A 19,564-nucleotide genomic window follows, 5' to 3' on the forward strand; every position below is an offset into this window, starting at 1 on the left:
GGGGAAGGGAGGGAGGGAGGGGATGGTAGGGGGAAAACAATGGAGGAGCTAACAATGTTCAAGAGGAAGTGTACTCATTACCTCACTCATGTAACTGTAACCCTCTGTATAGTATCTTTACAATAAAAAAATTAAAAAAAAAACAACTAAAGCTTAAAAGACCAATAGAAGATAAAATCACTATAGAGATATTTTAATGTTTTAAAAATAGTCTACATGGGCATGATTTCATGTTTGTAATACTAACTACTTAGGAGGACTGCGGCTGGCCCAGGCAAAAGCACCAAATTCTATTTGAAAAATAAACCAAAATAAAAAATTAAAATGAAAGAAGGACCAGGAATATGCCTCAGGTAGAGACAGTGCCCCAAGTTCAACCCTCAGTAACTTAAAAAAGTAGCATGTCTGCCTCTGGTATGTAGTTTCTGCCATGGGTCCCTGTGAACTCCCACTGGTGTTAATGCCTTTATGAAATCCCTTGTACTTGAACATGGGTAAAACTTTGAATTCGTTTCTAAACAGTAAAACATGGCAAAGGTGAAGGATGCTTCTTCCATAATGAGGTTATAAGGGGTTATAATTTTCCCCTTCCCACCGTCCTGTCTCTGACTGTTTTGATGAGGTAAGCTACCCTTGTGGTGATGGGCCTTCATGACAAGGAATTGAAGAAGGGTGGCGTGGCCTCTGGCTAAGAGCCAGCAAGGAAGTGAGGGCCGTCTGTCCAGTTGCCCACAAGGACCTGAATAACACCAGCAGTCATCAGAAGAGCTTAGAAGTGGATCTTTTGCCAGCTGAACTTTCAGATGAAACCATAGATCTATGCTAACATCTTTTTTTTAATACTTTTTTTTATTGGAAAAATACTGTACAGAAGGGTTACAGTTACATGAGCAAGGTCATGAATACATTTCCTATCAATGATTGTTACTTCCTCCTTTGTTTTTCCCCTACCCACCCTTTTCCCTTTCTCCTCCCCCTCCCCACCTAAATTGTAAAGTTCATTTTTCACCATAGTGTCTTGTACATCGCATTGTTACAGTGGATCAACCTGTATCCCTCTTTAAGCATTTTGTTTTTTCCCTTCTCCTCCTCACGCTAGAGAAGTATATATACAAGATGCAGGGCACCAATATCAAATACAGTGAAAATGGGTTATACCGTGGGGGAGAAACATACAAAGAAACAAAAAAAATTACATGGTACATTATAAATACAGTAGGAACAATAGAACCCCTATCTTGGGATTCTGTGCTAACATCTTGATTGCAACCTGTGAGGGACTGAAGCAAAGGAGCCAGCTGAACTTGGCTTAGACTTGGAAAGAGAAGCTGGTGTGTTCACTGGCTAAGCTTGAGGTCATTTGTTTTGTATCAGTAGTACATTATACTTCTGTTGTTAGCATTTATACTCCTAGGTATCTACTCGAAAGGAATTGATAACCCATAGACATGATTATGAATATTCAAAGCATTGGTATTGACTGGTAACTAGGTGAACATAATGTGATATTTTCATACCATGTCACACTGCCCATCAATCCAGGAAGGAGCTACTGATATAGGCCACAAGGCCAAGGTAGCCAAGTGTGAAATATTCACATTCTATGATTCTATTCAGTAGAGACTTCTAGAAAAGCCACCACTGGTAGAGATTAAGCAAGTAGTGATTTTACTGGGCTACCAGTAGGAATAGGATTTGATTGCTGTTACATATAATTGGTTGTCCTCAAATCCAAAATTTTAGAAATTCCCTGAAAATTTTTAGACTACTGACAGTATCATATGTGAATCATTTCAATACAGCTTTAAATAAGTAGCTTAATTTTTTTCTTTTTCTAATTGTTATTGTAAAGGTGATGTACAGAGATGTTATGGTTTATAAGTCAGGTAAAAACTACATTTCTTTTTGAACAGTGTCACCCCTTCCCTCACTCTCTCCCAGTTTTTCCCTCCCCTTCCCCCTTACAAGTAATATAATTTTACTCTCCACTTACTCTGTTCAGTGGGGGCTAATGTTTGGAGATAATTTTATTTTTGCCCATCCTTGTACAATCCTTCCCCACCCCTGACCTTACCTGTTGGGAATTCCCTTTAGGCAGCTTGGACCCAGAAAAGTACTTGCTAGAAGCTATTTAAATTTCACAGTGTTGTAAATACCTTGGTGGATAGATTTGCTTTTCAGGTTTTTTCTTATTCTTTTCTATGCCCTCTTATGTTGAAAATGACCAGCACTTCGTAATTTTTAACAAGCAACATTTGCCTCTACTGAATGCCAAGCTGCGGGTAATTGCTCCTGGGATCTTGAGTTAACAGATCCCCCCTACCTCCACCCATCCTTCTCTCCCTTCCTTGAAAACAATTTCTGTAAAACCTGCTCTATTACCCTCCCTTCTTCCCCCTTCCTAAAGCAATTTCAATAGATTTTATAGTTCTCTTTTCATAAACTCAGACAATCAAGCTGCTTATATTCATTCTTTCACCCTCCGAGTTAGCCCAACCCCTTTTGCTAGTACCCACCCCACAACAGAACTGATTTCTCTTTCCCTGTCCCCTGTGAGCCAGGGATTTTCTTCTTATGTTAAGTGCATTTGTATCTCCAGCAGTTCCTTTTCACAGGTGAAAAACCAAACAAGGATTTGTTTCCGTTGCTTTTACTTCACTCTTCTGGGGCCATTGTGGAATTATCTGAGAATGAACTGATCTGAGAATGTTTCTTCTTAGTTTTCTTCTCTGCCAGTAAATTCTCCAAGGGCTTTGTGAATGCACAATGTATTGTGCATGAATTCCCTCAAATAATATTCATAACTTGGTCAGCTCAATTAGACTATATACCAGTGTATATATTTTTTGATCTGTCTCACCCTTTCCTTTTAAAATTCCCATCTTAGACTTTAAACTCCATGAGCATTTAGAATTTTTTTTTTAATTTTGTTTGCTTCTTTCTTTCTTTACCTTTTTTTTTTTTTTTTTGGGGGTCCGGTCGTGGGGCCTGAACTTCCCTCAGCTCTTCAGCTCAAGGCTAGCACTCTACCACTTGAGCCATAGCACCACTTCCGGCTTTTTTCTTTTTGCTTATGTGGTGCTGAGGAATCAAACCCAGGGCCTCAGGCATGCAAGGCAAGCGCTCTACCACTGAGCCACCTTCCCAGACCCTCTTTCTTTACCTTTTAAACCAGCATTTGGGCTTAAACTCAGGGTCTTGTGCACTTGCTTTGCTTTTTTTTCTGTTCACGGCTGGTGCAGGAAAGTGGAGCCATACCTCCATTTCTATTTTTTTTTGGTGGGTAATTGGAGATAATCTCATGAGTTCTCTGCCTGGCCTGACTTCAAACCAGTAATCCTCAGATCTCAGCCTCTTGAGTACCTAGGATTACAGGCATGAGCCACTGGCATCTGACTGTAGAATTTTTAGTTTATTTTTTTGTGCCTGTCCTGAGGCTTGACCTCGGGGCCTGAGCATTGTCCCTGAGATACTTTTTGTGAAGGCTAACATACTACCACTTGAGTCACAATGCTACTTCCAGCTTTTTCTGAGTAGTTTGTCTCATGGACTGAGTAAAGTCTCATGGACTTTCCTGCCCAGGCTGGCTTTGAATCACAAGATCATCAGATCTAATCCTCCTGAGTAGCTAGGATTATAGGTATGGGTCACTATACCAGCTGACCTTAGACTTTTTAAAAGGTGATAAGATGATGTTTATGAGAGTTCTCTAATATTATTTTGAGCCTTTTACCCACAGAAACTATTGTTGGAACACTCATGTGAGTGTGTTTGTGCCTCCCAATGAGGCTTGGGTAGATAAGACACTGTTGAGAGCACTGAGCAGATTAAGGGCTGGGGGACAGGAAGCCTGCAGTAGCTTGGTGGAACACAGCCAGGAGTTGGATGCCTCCCTCTTGCTCCTGTTCAAGTCATGGCACCTCTGTGAACTCCACTTTCCTCATCACATCTATATTTGATCATCTTGGCAGGATTAAACAAGATAAAATTTATCAAAGTTATTCTCTACACCATTTAAAAATGTATAAAGATTCCTATAAAAACGTAAGCAGGCTGGAATAAAATACTACTTTTAATAGTCAATACATTTTGTGTTGACAGCTTCAGCGTTCCTCTCTAAAACCGATGGGCCATACAAATTTATAAACAAATCCAGAAGGCCATTGAGAATGTTAAAGGAGAACAATATGAAATCCAGTGAATCTGTGAATGATGACAAAATGAAACTTACTGAAGGCTATTGAAAAATAATAGGGGATGGTAGGCATGAGATAGAGTAAACAAGGGAGCAAATCTGATTAATATACTATAGATGCTACATATATGCATAAACATTAACTGAAGCATTGTACAGAGAGGGATGTAACTGCTTAAAACGAATTCTAGGAAGCTAGATCAGGGGTTGTCAGGGGAGGTGTGAGGTCATAGGGAGGTGGGTGGATGAATGGAGAGAGGAAGGGTAGATAAATACAGTCTTACTATTCAATGTATCTATGTGAATATGGAACTAGGTAGGTGAAGATCACAGATGGGGTTGAGATAGATGGTGAAAAATGATGAACTGGGTGCCACTGATCAAGATACTCATAAACTGACACGTTAAATTGAAACCCCTTGGTACAACTACTTAAGGATAATAGGAAAAATAAAAATAAGTAAAAGGTACTGTGTACACATATGTAATGTGTGGTGAAACCCTTTTGAATAATTAATATATACTAAAAATGAACGCCAGGAATATGAAATCTGTTTTATCTGATGGGATATGGGTACTGGTTGGGGGGGTAATTGAAGAGAGTGAAGAAGCATGTCTGTAGTTGGAATACTTTATGAACATGTGTGAATGGAACAGGGAAGTTTGTTTATACTCGTTTGGGAAGAGGGAGTCAAAAGAGAAAGACAGAAGGGCCATTGCATGCATATATGGACATGTCAAAATGAAATCTCCTTATACAGCAGATTGGTGGTAATAAAAATATAAAAACAAAAAAGAACATTGAGAGGAGATGAATGCTCTTCTCAGAGCAAACAAAATCATGCCTGGTTCCAGTTGTCTTTCAAACTCTAGGTTATGTCTTCAATAACACTATCCTAGTCTCTCTCTAATTCTGCTTCATTTTCTAAGTGCCAGAGGACTTTGAAATGATGATAATATACAATGTTTTAGGTCCTCTTGCAGATTGTTTTTGGTTACTTGGAATTCTTCATCTCTGTATCTGAAACTAGAATGACATTACCTTCCTCCCCAATGAATTCTGTGCTTTCTTTGAAGTATATCAAGTGATCGTGGTAGAGCTATAGCTGGGCTGCAGGGACCCAGAGAACTCCTTCTCCAACCTTCATAACCCATGTGAAGCAGTTCTTTGAGATGGACATGGAAAATAACTTTTCTACTTATTTTTCAGAAGTAATATCATTCAGTTAAATGACTCACCAGAAACACTTTTGTAGGCTCGGAGAATTGTTCCTTCAGAAGATATAGAACATAGAAGCCCAGAGCAAACCATTTGAGATGTGAAAGTAAAAACAAAACAAAACAAAAAAACAGCAAGGCACCTGGAGTTAGAGGGAAAAGAGGAGAAAAGATTTTCCTTCTGGACTTTTAGAGTCTTACAATTAGTATCAAATACTGAGCAAAGCAGTTAAGCTTGCAAATTCAATTGTTGTTCTGGAACAATTATTGAATTATTTTTCAATCTGCTCTTCTTTGTGTAGGCTCGGCCGGTAGATTACCCGAAGGATTACCTTTCTCATCAGATTCCTATATCATTCCACAAACATTGGAACATTGATCCAGTGAAGGTGTATCACACGTGGCTGGCACCCAGCATGGAGGACAAAACCAGGCAGGAGACACAGAAAGCTTCTAAGGAAGAGTTATAGTCTGATGGCCCTGGTATAGAACATGGAAAGGAACAGCCATGGAGACCTGAACTGTCCCACTGGGCTGTGCTCATCATACTGCTTGCATAAGCCACTGGGCACTGGACACTTTGTGACATGAGGTGGAAATAGTGCATAGGGTATTGATGGGTGAATAAAAGTACTCTTAGGGGAAACGGATTTTATTTTATTTTTTTTTCTAGGAAAAAAAATTACTTGTTTTGTGATGGATGCCATTACTGTAACACAATGTTTACTGTGCATTTTCTAGGCTGTGATACAGCAGCTTTAATGCTGTCATGGGGAAACAAATGGTACCCGAAGTCCCTTCCCCGTTCCCTCTCTTCATGATGAGTTTCAGTTGGGCATGAGAGTGGAGAAATGTGACTGGCTATCATTTCCTATAAAGAATGATGACCTTTTTGTTGTGGATATTGCCCATGGTAATGAACTTTTATGCCATATTATTGATAATGAAAATTCATTTCTGGAAACTCAGTCGGAATGGTACTGTATTAAGGGTGATTCATAAAACATCATAAAAGCCTAAATATAAAAACTCCCTGTCGTCTATATAATATGGTTGTTATATTTTTATCTATTTTTTTGTTGCTTATGGCCTATCGAAAGGCCTTTGGCCTGACTCTCCTGTTTCTTTAGAAGTTCATCTATGTGCCATTTCTCTCTAAGCCCCTATCTTTAAGGCCAGCCAGAAATGAAGATCCTCAGTATTTCAAAGCAAGTCCATGTGTCTCCCTCAAGTCAGCAGCTTTTGAAGACTCAGGAGGTGAATTCCACGTAGACCTGCCATTGTACCTTGTTTCTCTGTGAGACTTTCTCCTCTGGCTCGGCATAGACAGCTCAGCTCCAGCCAGTACCCATGACACCCTCTGGGAAGGATGGCACAGGGACTTGGCAATATGTCTGAGTTCTTAAACAGTGACATTTGAACATAGTGTTAAAAATAGCTCTAGTTTGGAAATCCTATATTTAATATATAGTAATTTAACACATTCAGTATTACTCTATAAAAAGTACTCTATATTTTAATGCTTTTAATTCTATTCACGTTTGTAAAGATATTTGCATAAGATTTCATTTTAATATGTCATACTAATTTTGGTACAGTAGAATACTTTCTTCTTTTTTAAAAAAAAATGTTCTTCATTAACTTTGCTTATAATGCTTTTTGTAGCCAGGCACAGGGTTTTAAAGCCATATCACTGAAAGTACCTGTGTGTGTGTGTATACCTTTTTTTTTAAAACAATATATACATATACCTTTGATGTAACTTAGAGTTAACTAATTTCCAAAGTGATCCAGTAGCTTTGGTATATTAGCCAGTACCAGGATTGGCAGGTGACAATGCAGGTTAGTACTGGCAGTGCACACTGGGAACTGCGACACCCAGGGCTCCAGTGGACACCCAGGGCTCCAGTGCACAACTGGAAACCACAGGGCACATCCAGCACTGTGGTAGACACCCAGTCCTGCAGTGTTCAGCTCTGAAGCCAGTGTTCACACACTACAGTGCACATGTTACACTGCACTGGACACTCAGTGCTGCAGTGGACACCCAGCACTCCTGTATACATACACAGCACCGCAGCACACAGTGGACACCTCATGCCAAATTGCCTCAGTGGAATGCTCTAAATTCAGTTTGCAGAATGGCTTTGTGACTCACCGAAGAAAGGGATTGAGGACAACCACGGGTTAAGGGGCTCTCTAGGGATTTCTAGACCTTCCAAGGCTTCTCTGATTCTGTCAGCACTGTTGTCCTTGCAGCTGGGATCACTGTCATTTCTACCATGAAGGAATACTCCTGGAGGACCTGGTGGTCACAGTAGAGGAGACGAGTCTTGGTTTCTTCTGCCTCAGCCTCTGTTACCCTCAGAAGACAGCGTGACAGTGTCTGCACTGGGAAATCTGCACTGGGCTTGCTAATGAGCTTAGTGCACTGCCTCTGGCACTTTGAGGTGTTTGTTAGTTAATGTTTCCTTTTGGGAATTCTGTAAGTCTAAGTATGAATAAAACATCATTGTCCAGCTTTCTGATTTCTCAAATGTATTTGTTAGTCAAGACCAGACCAGGAGTGCACAGAGCATGGGGGAAAAGAATCCATGAAGAAATCGGGGAAATGCTGACCACTCAGTAAATAAGAATGCTGAGAGAGAGAAAAAATAATAAAAGCTAAGCTTAATGTACAGTCTGTAAAGTCATTCTACTTTAATATATGACAAGTCAGAGATGCCATTTGAGAGTTGAGATTAGAAGAAGTCAATATTGCATCTGAACTCTGCAGGACAGGTGTCCTCTTCCTTCTTTTGTCCTTTAAGGAGGGATGTCTTCCCCTGTAGTTATTTTTTATCCTAAGGATTAACACCAGAGACTTATGTGTGGAATTATCAGAAGGTCATTTTTACTTGTAAGCCATTTCAGGTGATTTAGCTGGGTAAGGGGTTCTACATCTTGCACTTAATCAGAAATCAAAAGATCCTGTGTAGAATGCTTGGGAGCCTAAAACAATGATAGCACTCTAGGTTATGAATGATGCTATGCCTGGACAAAAAATATATATATCAGTATCTTCTGCATTTTCTTATTTGTTGAAAACCTTTCAGGCTTCTACACCCTTAGCCATTATAATTATTTAGGTATGCATACTTCCTCAAAAACTAACACCAGAGTATCGACACTTGTGAAAATACTCAGATTATCTTCCAATTGTAGAGATACAATTATTATTTTTATAACATTAATTCTTAAATTATCTTTGAGTAGTTGTACAAAGAAGTTTCAATCCAACATATCAGTTTTTGAGTAGAATACATCTTGATCAATGTCACCCCTTCCATTGTTTTCCCACCATCTCTTACAACCTTACTCATTCTCTCAAGTTCCATTTTCACATAGGTATATTGAATATTATGACTGCATTTGCCAACCCATCCTCTTTCTGTCCGTCTGTCTCCCCTCCCCTTGACTTTGCCCCTTACTATTGTGTTTCAGTTTTCTGGTGTTCATTCTGTTCAACTGTCAGTTAATTGTTGAAAGGAGTTACACCACTGGAATCCTCCCATGCGTATACCATACTTGAGTCAATGTGTGTATATTTGCACCTACCCTGTTTTCATATGTTTATAAGTTAAATCTAAACCCTACATATGAGAGAAAACGTGCCCTTTGTAGCGGTGTCATTTTTCTATGGAATAAAGTGAGTCAATACATTTATTCAGCAACTGTTGAGTTATTAAACACACTGTGCCAGTCATTCACAGATGCTCCATTGTCTTCTGTTTACCACTCTTGCTCATCCCTGCCATCCTTAAAATACCTGACACATAGTAGGTGCTGTTTTTCTGTTCCCAAGCATTTTGTGAGCTTGCTACTTGCAAACTGTCTTTCCTCCTCTGTAGAATGAAGGCTTTGTTTCTGGTGCTGAATTAGCTTATGTTTTCACTTTAAAGGCTTTGGTATTGTAAAGGGAAATGGAGTAGATGCAGGAAGAAGAGACATTCATGAGGGAGTTCCTTCATTATGTCCTGTTTCTGTTCCTTTGGGCCCAAGCTGATAATGTTTCTACTGACACAACAATCTTTTTTTTGCATTTTTATTTTATTTTTTATTATTATCTTTAAGTGGTTCCCAAAGAAGTTCCCATTCTACTAAACAGTATATGAATACAAAGTGTCTGACAACATTGTCACCCATCGCTCCTAACCCATCCCTTCTCTCACTTTTTTTCTTTAATTGAGATTAGGTGATACATAAATTTCACATATTTCATAGTATTGTGGAGTAGTGACAGTTAAAGTCACAAACTCATTTTAACCTTCACAAGGAAAATGGTCATTATCATGGTCTATACAGTTTGTGAATTCTGTGAGCTTTGACAATACAAGTTATTTTTTCTACATCAGGTGATGTTTACATTTTTTTTCCTTTTGCTCAGTGTAGGCTGTTCTCACTTATTCTGTTCCTCCTACTGGCTTCCTTCTGTTCCATGAATATATCTATCATATACATTGTCTAGAACATGGAGTCATCTAGCAATGATAACAAAATGGGTGGCTGTCCTTTGTTTCTTGAGTCCTGTTACTTTGCCATATCTTCTCATATTTTGGCTTTAGCATCCAGGAAGACCATGTGCCATTTGTCTCTTTGTTCCTGGCTTACTTTGCTCAAAATAATCTGCTCTAGTTCCATCCATTTCCCTGAAAATGCCATTTATCTTTCTAAAGGCTCCATAATATTCCATTGTATATAGGTACCACAGTTTTTGGATCCACTCATCAGTAGTGGGGAATCTGGGTTGTTTCCAAATCTTGGCTATTCTGAACAGTGCTACAATAAACATGGAGGTGCATGTGTCTTTGTATATGGCTTCCTGTTGTTCAGGGTAGATGCCTAGGAGTGGTATGGCTGGGTCATAGGGGAGGTCTATGTTTAGCTTTCTGAGGACCCTCCAGACTGCTTTCCAAAGTGGTTGTATTAGTGTACATTCCCACCAGCAATGCAATAGGGTTATTCTTTCTCTGCATCCCCTCCAGATTTGTCGTTGGCTGACTTTGGCATGTGGGCCTTTCTGACTGGGATAAGGTGGTATCTCAGTGTTGTTTTTATTTGCATTTCCTTTACAGCCAGGGATGATGAACATTTCCTCATGTGTTTCTTTGCCATTTTTATCTCTTCTTCTGAGAAGTCTCTCTTTAGCTTCCTTGCCCATTTCATGATTGGTTTGTTAGATTTCTGAGGGATTAGTTTCTTGAGTTCCCTGTATATAATGGATATTAGACTCTTGTCTGATATTTTGCTGGTAAATATTTTTCCCAATTAGTTGGGTGTCTTTCTAGTTTGGTTGCTATTTCTTTGTCTGTTCAGAAACTTTTTATTTTAAGGTAGTCTCATTTGTCCAGTCTCTCTCCAATTTGTTGTGACCCTGGGACTCTGTTCAGGAAGTTCCTACCTGTGCCTATAAGTTCAAGTGTCTCTCCTACTCTATCCTGCAGTAGTTTCAGAGTATCAGGTTTGGTGTTAAGGTCTTTAATCCATTTTGAGTTGATGTTAGTGCATGGTGACAGGCTAGGGTCCACTTTCAGTTTAATGCATGTGGCCAACCAGTTTTCCCAGCACTGATAGTTGAAGAGGTTATGATTCTTCCACTGTATGTCTTTGACTCCTTTATCAAATATCAACTGCCTATTATGCAGCTTTATTTCTGGGTCCTTTAGTATGTTCTCTTGGTCTTTGGGTCTCTTTTTGTGCCAGGACCAAGCTGTCTTTGTTAATATGGCTCTATAGTAGAGCTTGAAATCCAGTATCGTGATCCCTCCTGCGTTGTTTCTTTTGCCTAGAATTGCTTTGGCTATTCTAGGTCTTTAGTTGTTCCATACAAACTTTTGGACTATTTTCTCTATTTCAGTAAAGTATGTCATTGGGATTTTCATGGGAATTGCATTGAATGTGTATATCAATTTTGGCAGTAAGGTCATTTTTACTATATTCTGCTTATTCAGGAACATGGGAGATCTTTCCATTTCCTGGTATCCTCTGTGATTCCTTTTTTAAAGGTTTTTGTAGTTTTCATGAAATACAGCCTTTATATCTTTGGTTAGGTTAATTCCTAGATACTTATTTTTAGGTTATTGTGAATGGGGTTAGTTCCTTGATTTCCCTTTCTGCTTTTACATTGCTGGTGTACAGAAAGGCCACTGATTTTTGTGGGTTAATTTTCTATCCTGCTACTTTGCCGAAGTGGTTTATAAGTTCTAAGAGTTTGGGGATGGAGCCTTTGGGATTGTTAAGGTATAAAATCATGTCATTTGCAAAAAGAGATAGTTTAACTTCTTCCTCCCCTATGCGGATCCCTTTAGTGTCTTTTTCTTATTGCTCTGGCTAAGGATTCCAGAACTATATTGAAGAGGAGTGGAGAGAGTGGGCATCCTTGCCTTGTTCCTGTTTTGAGGGGAGTTGGTTATAGTTTTTCCCCATTAAGTATAGCATTGGCTTTTATTGTTTTAAGGAATGTTCCTTCTATCCCTATTTTTTTCCAAAACTTTTAACATGAATGAATGCTGTATTGTATCGAAAGCCTTTTTCGAGTCATTGGAAATAATCGTGTGGTTCTTGAGCTTGGATCTGTTGATGTGATGGATTACATTTATTGACTTACATATCTTAAACCATTCCTGCATCTCTGGGATGAAGCCTACTGGTCATAATGTATGATTTTTTTGATACATTTCTGGACTTTGTTGGCTATAATTTTATTGAGGAGCTTTGCATCTGCGTTTATCAAAGAGATTGGTCTGTAGTTCTCTTTTTTGTTGGGTCTTTGCCTGGTTTGGGGATGAGTGTGATATTGGCTTCATAGAATGAGTTTGGGACTACTCCCTCTGCTTCTATTTCCCTGAAGAGCTTGAGGAGTATGGGTGTTAGTTCCTCTTTAAAGGTCTTATAGAATTCTGTAGTGAATCCATCTGGTCCTGGATTTTTCCTTGTTGGAAGGTTTCTGATTGCTTCCTCTATGTCATTGTAGGTTATTGGTGTATTTAATTGATACAACAATCTTAAAAGACTTGTGAGTCTCCTGTGTGTATCAAGGTATTAGACAATGAGCTGCTCTACAGATCCTGGCCATGCCATCTGTTCTGCAGAGATTTTAAAAAAGGGACTTATGAATCATACACTCTTTGAAAAGAACCTGGGTAAAGGAATATTTTGATTTCTCCAGGAAGTACCCAATGATTGCTCAGATATGTCCTTGGAGACTTCCTCAGAGCATTATTCTTTACTAGTAAATCTGCTCATTTCAGCATTCTTAACAATCTTGATTTCCCAAGAATCTCACAAATTATCAACATTAGGTTACTGTTTTTTCTTAATAATTTTTCTCTTAATTTATATCTTTCAAATTTTACTATGGGTTGAATATCCAATATTTCAAGTGCTTGGGACCAGAAGTATTACAGGTTTTGGAGTTTTCAGATTTTGGAATATTTATACAGACTTTACTGGTTGGCATGCAAAAGTTTCAGATTTCAGAGTATTTTGAATTTCTGATTTTTGGATTAGTAATGCTCAATCTGCACATGTTATAAGAAGAAACCAGATGTGCCTTCAGTGCTTTGCTTGGAATCTAAGTATGCAAGTTCAATACTTAAAACTTCTTTCCACATAATTGTATTATATACTTAAGCTAGATTTTCTCTTAACCAGTATTCTTTCCTCAGATTTCTAAAAACATATTATTTTCCTCAGCATTTTTCATTTATGTTTACCAACATTCAGTTCCCAATAAAATATGTGCTAAGATGATAAGGATGTATTAGTCACTATTTGTCACTATGACCAAACACCTTACAGAAACAACTTAAGGGAGGAAAAATTGATTCTTAACTCCCAGTTGTAAAGGTTTCATTGAAGGTCAGCTGGATGCATTACTTTGGGTCTGATATAAAGCATGTTCAGAGGGTTTTCTCTTAGGCTCCTCCCCTTCCTTCTATACTCTTTCAAGCAGCATCTTTTTTTTTTATTGTGAGCATACTGTACAGAGGGGTTACAATTACATGGGCAAGATAATGAGTACATTTCTTATCAAGCATTGCAGCCTCCTCCTTTGTTTCTCCTTCCCATCCCTTCCCATCTCCCCTCCCCCACCAAAGTTGTAAAGTTCCTTTTTCAACATAATGATTTGTACATCTCATTGTTGCAATGGGTCCACATGTATCCTTATTTAAATGGTTTGTTTTTGCCCTTCCCCTCCACAAATTATAACAATATCAAATACAATGAAAGCAAGGGTTATACCATGGGGGAGGGACATACCAAGCAACAAAGAAATCATCTTATAAATATGTGAGAAACAATCACAAGAAAGAAAAAAAACCATTTGAACACTTATCTTGGGGTTAATTTCACCTAACATCAACTTATCTGACCTTTTCTTTTTTTGGGGGGGGGGTCTGGTCGTGGGGCCCGAACTCTGGGCCTGGGCACTGTCCCTCAGCTCTTCAGCTCAAGGCTAGCACTCTACCACTTGAGCCACAGCGCCACTTCTGGCAAGGCAAGCACTCTACCACTGAGCCACCTTCCCAGCCCTTATCTGACCTTTTCTGCTTGACTCAGACATATACTAGATACTGCAAATAAGGGAAACCATGGGACCTATGTTTCTTTGGGCTTGGCTTACTTCACTTAATGTAATTTTTTCCAAGTCTTTCCATTTCCTAACAAATAGGGCAATGCCATTCTTTCTGATGGAGGCATAGAATTCCATTGTGTATAAATACCACATTTTCTTGATCCATTCATCTACTGAGGGGCATCTGGGTTGGTTCCATATCTTAGCTATAGTAAATAATTCTGCAATAAACATAGTTGTGCTGGTAACATCTTTAACAGCCATTTCCACCAACAGTCTACTTAAACCAAGAAGGCCTTTTCTGCCACGCACCATAAACACATCCTCAGCTTTTTCCCATACCCAAATCCAAAGTCACTTTCACATTTTAGTATTTTATTATTACAGTATCACAGCAGCCCCTTATTTTCCAGTACCAGTGTATGTAGTTATGGCTGCTATGACAGATTACTGAAAGACTGGTAGCCCATCAGAACAGAAATGTATTCGTTCCCTTAAGAATTTTTTTTGGCGTGGGGGTATAGCTCTTGCCTAGCAAGTGCAACGTCCTGGGTCTGATCCCCAGTACCAAAAAGGAAAACACACACACACACACACACAAAGAGTTTTTTGGAGGCTAGAAATCTGAAATCAATGTCAGTGGGCTGAAATCTAGGTGTTGCTGGACCAGCGCTCCCTTCACAGGCTCTGGCAGTGAATCAGCGCCTTGGCTCTTGTGGTTTTTAGGGGGTGCTAGCATTTGTTGGTTCCTGGGCAGATCACTTGTTTCTGTCTCTTTGGTCATATTGATTTCTCTTCTTTGGGTGTATCTTGCTCTTTTTCCATTCTGGAACCATGTATGTGATTGCATTTAGAGGCACCCAGGTAATGCTCTATCTGTGGATCACATCTTAATCACTTCCATGAAATGCTTTTCTGCCATATAGGGAAATGGTCACAGGCTCCAGGAATTACATACCGATTTCTGATGGAAGGGATGAGTGGAGCTTGGAGAGATGGGAGGAGATCCATGGACAAAGGAGTGACTCTGAATTGCTGAATGGTATACGCTTTGTACAGTTACTTGAAGAAAATAGGAAATATAATTTAAATTAAAAATTTCAAATATGCATTGTACTCACAAACTGACATGTAGAATTGAAACCCTTTTGTACAACTACTTAAGGGTAATAAAAATAATAAATATGAATTTGTTTGGCAAGGGAAGCAATATTCAGCCTACGTGGATGCTATTGATGTGTTATTTTCAGATATTGGTGAGCAAGTAGGTTATTTAGGGGAATTAAGAATGGCACAGTCGTAACTCAGACCCAGTTTGAAATGGAGCCCAGACTAGTCTCAAATTCAAAATACTGTCTCAGCTTCCCAAGTGCTAAATTTACAGACATGTACCTCCATACCTGGCTTAAAATGTTGAGTTTTAAAAACCTGATAAGATATGTAATTATAGCTTTCAAGAGAAAAAAGTTTCTGATTTTTGTCGTTGTACATATTGAACATTAAATCACATGGATTGACTGAGGATTGTATTGTGTTTTACCCAAATATATGTTGAACATCAACATATAATTTTTGATTCATTCAGTGTCTAGTTTTATAGTTCTAGTTTTATATATAGGTATTTGTTTCTCCGTACTGAGAATAAAGCAAAACAAAAACAACAGCAACAAAAAAAGGATAGCACAATCACTTGTTCATTTCACAAATACACTTTCTGCAACTGTTACCTCAAGTATGCACTCAGTGGCGCCACCTAGAGCTCCCATGTTGTAGAAATCCTCTCCACATCCAAGATTCCTTAAAGAAACAAAAATAAAACTTGTTAGTTAGAATAGATGTTAAGATCAAGACCTATCTGTGGTATTCTGGGTTTCTTTTCTTTACCTCTGGTCCTGGGGTTTGTATTCAGAGCTTTGAGCTTGCTCAGTTAGCACTCTACCACTTGAGCCACACTTCTAGCCTGACTTTTTACTGGTTATTTTGTAATTGGAGCCTCACAGACTTTTCTTCCCCTCTGGCCTCAACCAATTATCCTCAGATCTCAGCCTCTTGGGTCCTTAGGTTTACAAGTGTGAGCCACAGGTGCCTGGTTGTTTTAAAGTTTGTTTTTTTTTTCTTCACACAAATCTATAGGACATTTGTTGAAATTTCTAAATCTGAGATTTATCTTCCTCTCGCCTTCCTGGCTTCTTTCTCCTCTGGGTTTCTCTTAATCCTGCACTCAAATTGGCAGTTACTCTGCTTCTTTCTAGTGAGTCAGGAAAGAGGCAGAACTAGCAGGAACTCAACAGTCCTCATAACTAGCTTCTCTGAGCCATCTCCAGCTGTTTACTTTGTATCTCTGCGCATAAATTCTGCCATCAAGGGAAGTGGTTGGGATTCCATGGTTTAAGTCTAAAATCCTCTCTCCGTTGTGACACATTTCCTGTGGGTACTATTTCCACATCTGTCTTCCATTATGAAAAGACCTTAATTTCAAGACTTCAGGATTCTCTAATTAAAATGAATTATCTGCTCTATCCATTTGGAGAATTTTGTCATATTGCGTTTAATCAATTTGAAATATATTTGACTTTTATTCACAGACTCAGAAACAAGGAAACTGTAATAAAATAGTAGAAGACAGCAACTTTTTTATGGATGCAAAAGTGAACTTTTGTTCACTTGATAAATATCTAATATCTTCCAGGTGTTGGAGAGAAAACAGTGAGCAAAAGCACTCAAATTTTCTAATTTTATTGAATTTGTGATCTTGAGCACAAATAGTCAAAACTACTACTAATGATAAAATATGTAATTATAATCTTTGATAGGGGCTGGAAGAAGTTTTGATTTGAGACTTAAAAAGTTAACCACAACAGGGAGAGCATCCAAGGAAGAAATAGCATATGCAAAAGCCCTGGGATGAAAGAATACGCTAAAATCAGCCAGTTTGACGAGATGGCAAAATGAAATACCCCCCCCCCCGTGATTTCATTAATGTATTATAGACATTGGATATGCTTTTAAGTATTCTGTCATAAAATCCACATACAGTCTTCCTTTGTGTGTTTGCACCAGAATTTACCAAAAAAGCTCTTTATTATTGGTTTAGTTCTGTGCTCTTTTCACATTTGCATTAATTGTTTACAAGATTAAGTTGAAGCATGAAAGCAGAATGATTTAGCTAAGATTGCTCATTAAGGCTACAATTTTGGTTAGTTATGTTCTTCCTGTGAAATAGGTAGAACTACAGAACTTTATTTTTCCATTATAATATTAATTTGAAGAAAGTAAGAACAAAGTAATAAGACCCAGCTGAAATCTAAGGCCTAACGGTGAACCTGCCTGATATCTCCCAACGCTCTCCTCTCTCTCCTTTTTCCCTCTCATACACACATGCACATGCGCACAGTATATCCTTTTTTTTTTTTTGGTCAGTCGTGGGGCCTGAACTCTGGGCCTGAGCACTGTCCCTCAGCTCTTCAGCTCTAGGCTAGCGCTCTACCACTTGAACTGCAATGCCACTTCCGGTTTTCTGGTGGTTTATTGGAGATAAGAGTTTCATGAACTTTCCTGCCTGAGCTGACTTTGAACCACAATCTCAGATTTCAGCCTCTTGAGTAGCTAGGATTACAGGTGTGAGCCCTGGGCGCCCAGCACGCAGTATATCCTTACAGTTTGTTCAAGATTATTTATTTAGGTTAAATTGCTACTTGTGAAATGCTGTATACATCATAATATAAAGCATTTACTACAAATGACCGAAGAGTGTTCTAGTCATGCATCAATTTCTACCTCCACCTTAAAAAAATATTTTACATTATTGTTTGAGAGCTTTCTATATTCTGGTATGCTTCATTTCTTTTGGATTTAAACATCAGCTTATGGTATCAGAGAATTCCCAAATCAAGGAACTCCAGCTTATTCATTTTCATTTCATTTACTGAGAGTTGGTATCTATTTACTGAGAGTTGGTGTGGAAGAACATCAATCTATAGGTCAAACAAGAATGGTCAACACAGAACTGACCATCAGGACTAGGCTCTCCCCATCCTGGGTTTTAACATGTTAGATTATAAAAGGGCTTTTATTTCTCCAGATATTTCTGCAATATATGATCTAAAGGTTTCCCTGATTTTCATTCTAAGGCTATTGTATCCTGACTTTAAACAGACAGTTTATATCCTGCCTCCAAAGGTAAATGAAGAAGAGCTTACTTTTTGTTCTTTAGAACAAAGCCTGCTGTAGCGTGTGTTCCTGGAATGATTCGTGTCAAGCAGGGAAAGCTGCTGTGAGAAAATCCCTTCTCTTCTCTCTCTTTTCTTCTCTCTCCTCTCATCACATGCCCTGGGAAAACTGCTTGCTTTTTGTCCTTCATCAAAGGTTAAGCTCTTTCCAGAATTTATAACCTGTGGTGTGGTGAGATGAGCAAATAGGGCCAAGGAGTTGGTTGCTTTCCCATTGGCTACCTTCAAAGCTGTTATCTATGGCGACAGTTCTAGTCACAGAGCTTTCTTATAGTTAGATAATATGGTAAAACTTAACCTTATCACTTGGACAAATGGTGATTAACTATCGTGAACTTGTCTCATTCTGGATTTATTAAGGGACAAGGAAGGTGAGAGCTTCATTATGGGGCAAGACAGATAGCTATCATATTATATTTAATAAATCAAATGGGCCAGACTCAGAAGTTAACTAAGGAAGTAAACTGGAAAGGAGAAGCTCCTCTCTCACCCTAACTCCTTCCCTCCCCCTTTTCTGTGAACAGGTGACCTTTAAAAATTGTATTTTTATTTTATAAATGTTTTATTAATTTTATTATCTCTAAATTATCTTTTTATTATTTACTGTATAGATTGGATATACAAAGGAGTTACCATTCCACAAATCAGTTTATAGGCATAATGCATCTTGGTAAATGTCACCTTTTCATCATTCTCCCTCAACTCTCCTAACGCAACTCTTCCCTTCAATTTTCTTAGTTTCACAGGATATACCTTGAATGTTATAATGCTAAGGAGATATAAGACGGGGCTATCTTTGTCTGCCTTCTTTAAAATACAGGAGGGGTGAATGAAACACTCTTGTACAACTAATTGATACTAATTAAAAACCAAGTATTGTCTTGGAAAAAAATACAGAAAGGACTGGTTAAGTCTGCTTTCTTTGAAACGGTAAAAATCTGGTAACTAAGAGTGGATGAAGACGAAAGAATGAAAGGCTTGCTTAGGGAAAGTCCTGGAGGTCAGCTGAGTTTTGAATGGGCCTTACCCATCTTACCCACCTCAAACCATTGCCCTAAGGATGAGGAGTTTGCTACACTACCTCAGGTCAGAAAGTATAAAAGTATAAAAAGCTGTAGGTAACAGCTGCCATTCTGGGTATTAACTTCCATTTCTGCATGAGAAGCAGGAAGTGTTTCCCTTCTTTTTTTCTATTTTTTTTCCTGCTTTAATCCTGTCATACTAAAGTAAACCATTGCTAAAACTTCCACCCTGTGATACTTTTTTTTTTTTTTTTGAGAAGCCCTGACATGCTTTTCATGAGTG

The 19,564-nt window shown here is 38.6% G+C and overlaps 1 protein-coding gene across 1 annotated transcript in view; it reads left to right on the forward strand.

The window, feature by feature from the left end:
* The window catches only part of B3glct (beta 3-glucosyltransferase), a 110,187-nt gene extending 103,063 nt beyond the window's left edge, over positions 1-7,124 (forward strand). The window contains exon 12 of the mRNA XM_013027267.1: positions 5,716-7,124. Within this exon, the coding sequence (XP_012882721.1) occupies positions 5,716-5,883 (168 nt within the window). The 3' untranslated portion in view covers positions 5,884-7,124. The remainder of the gene's footprint in view (positions 1-5,715) is intronic.
* The last annotated feature ends 12,440 nt before the right edge of the window (positions 7,125-19,564 follow it).

The sequence above is a fragment of the Dipodomys ordii genome, unplaced genomic scaffold, assembly GCF_000151885.1.
Source record: "Dipodomys ordii isolate 6190 unplaced genomic scaffold, Dord_2.0 Scaffold102, whole genome shotgun sequence".
Classification (NCBI taxonomy): Eukaryota; Metazoa; Chordata; class Mammalia; order Rodentia; family Heteromyidae; genus Dipodomys; species Dipodomys ordii.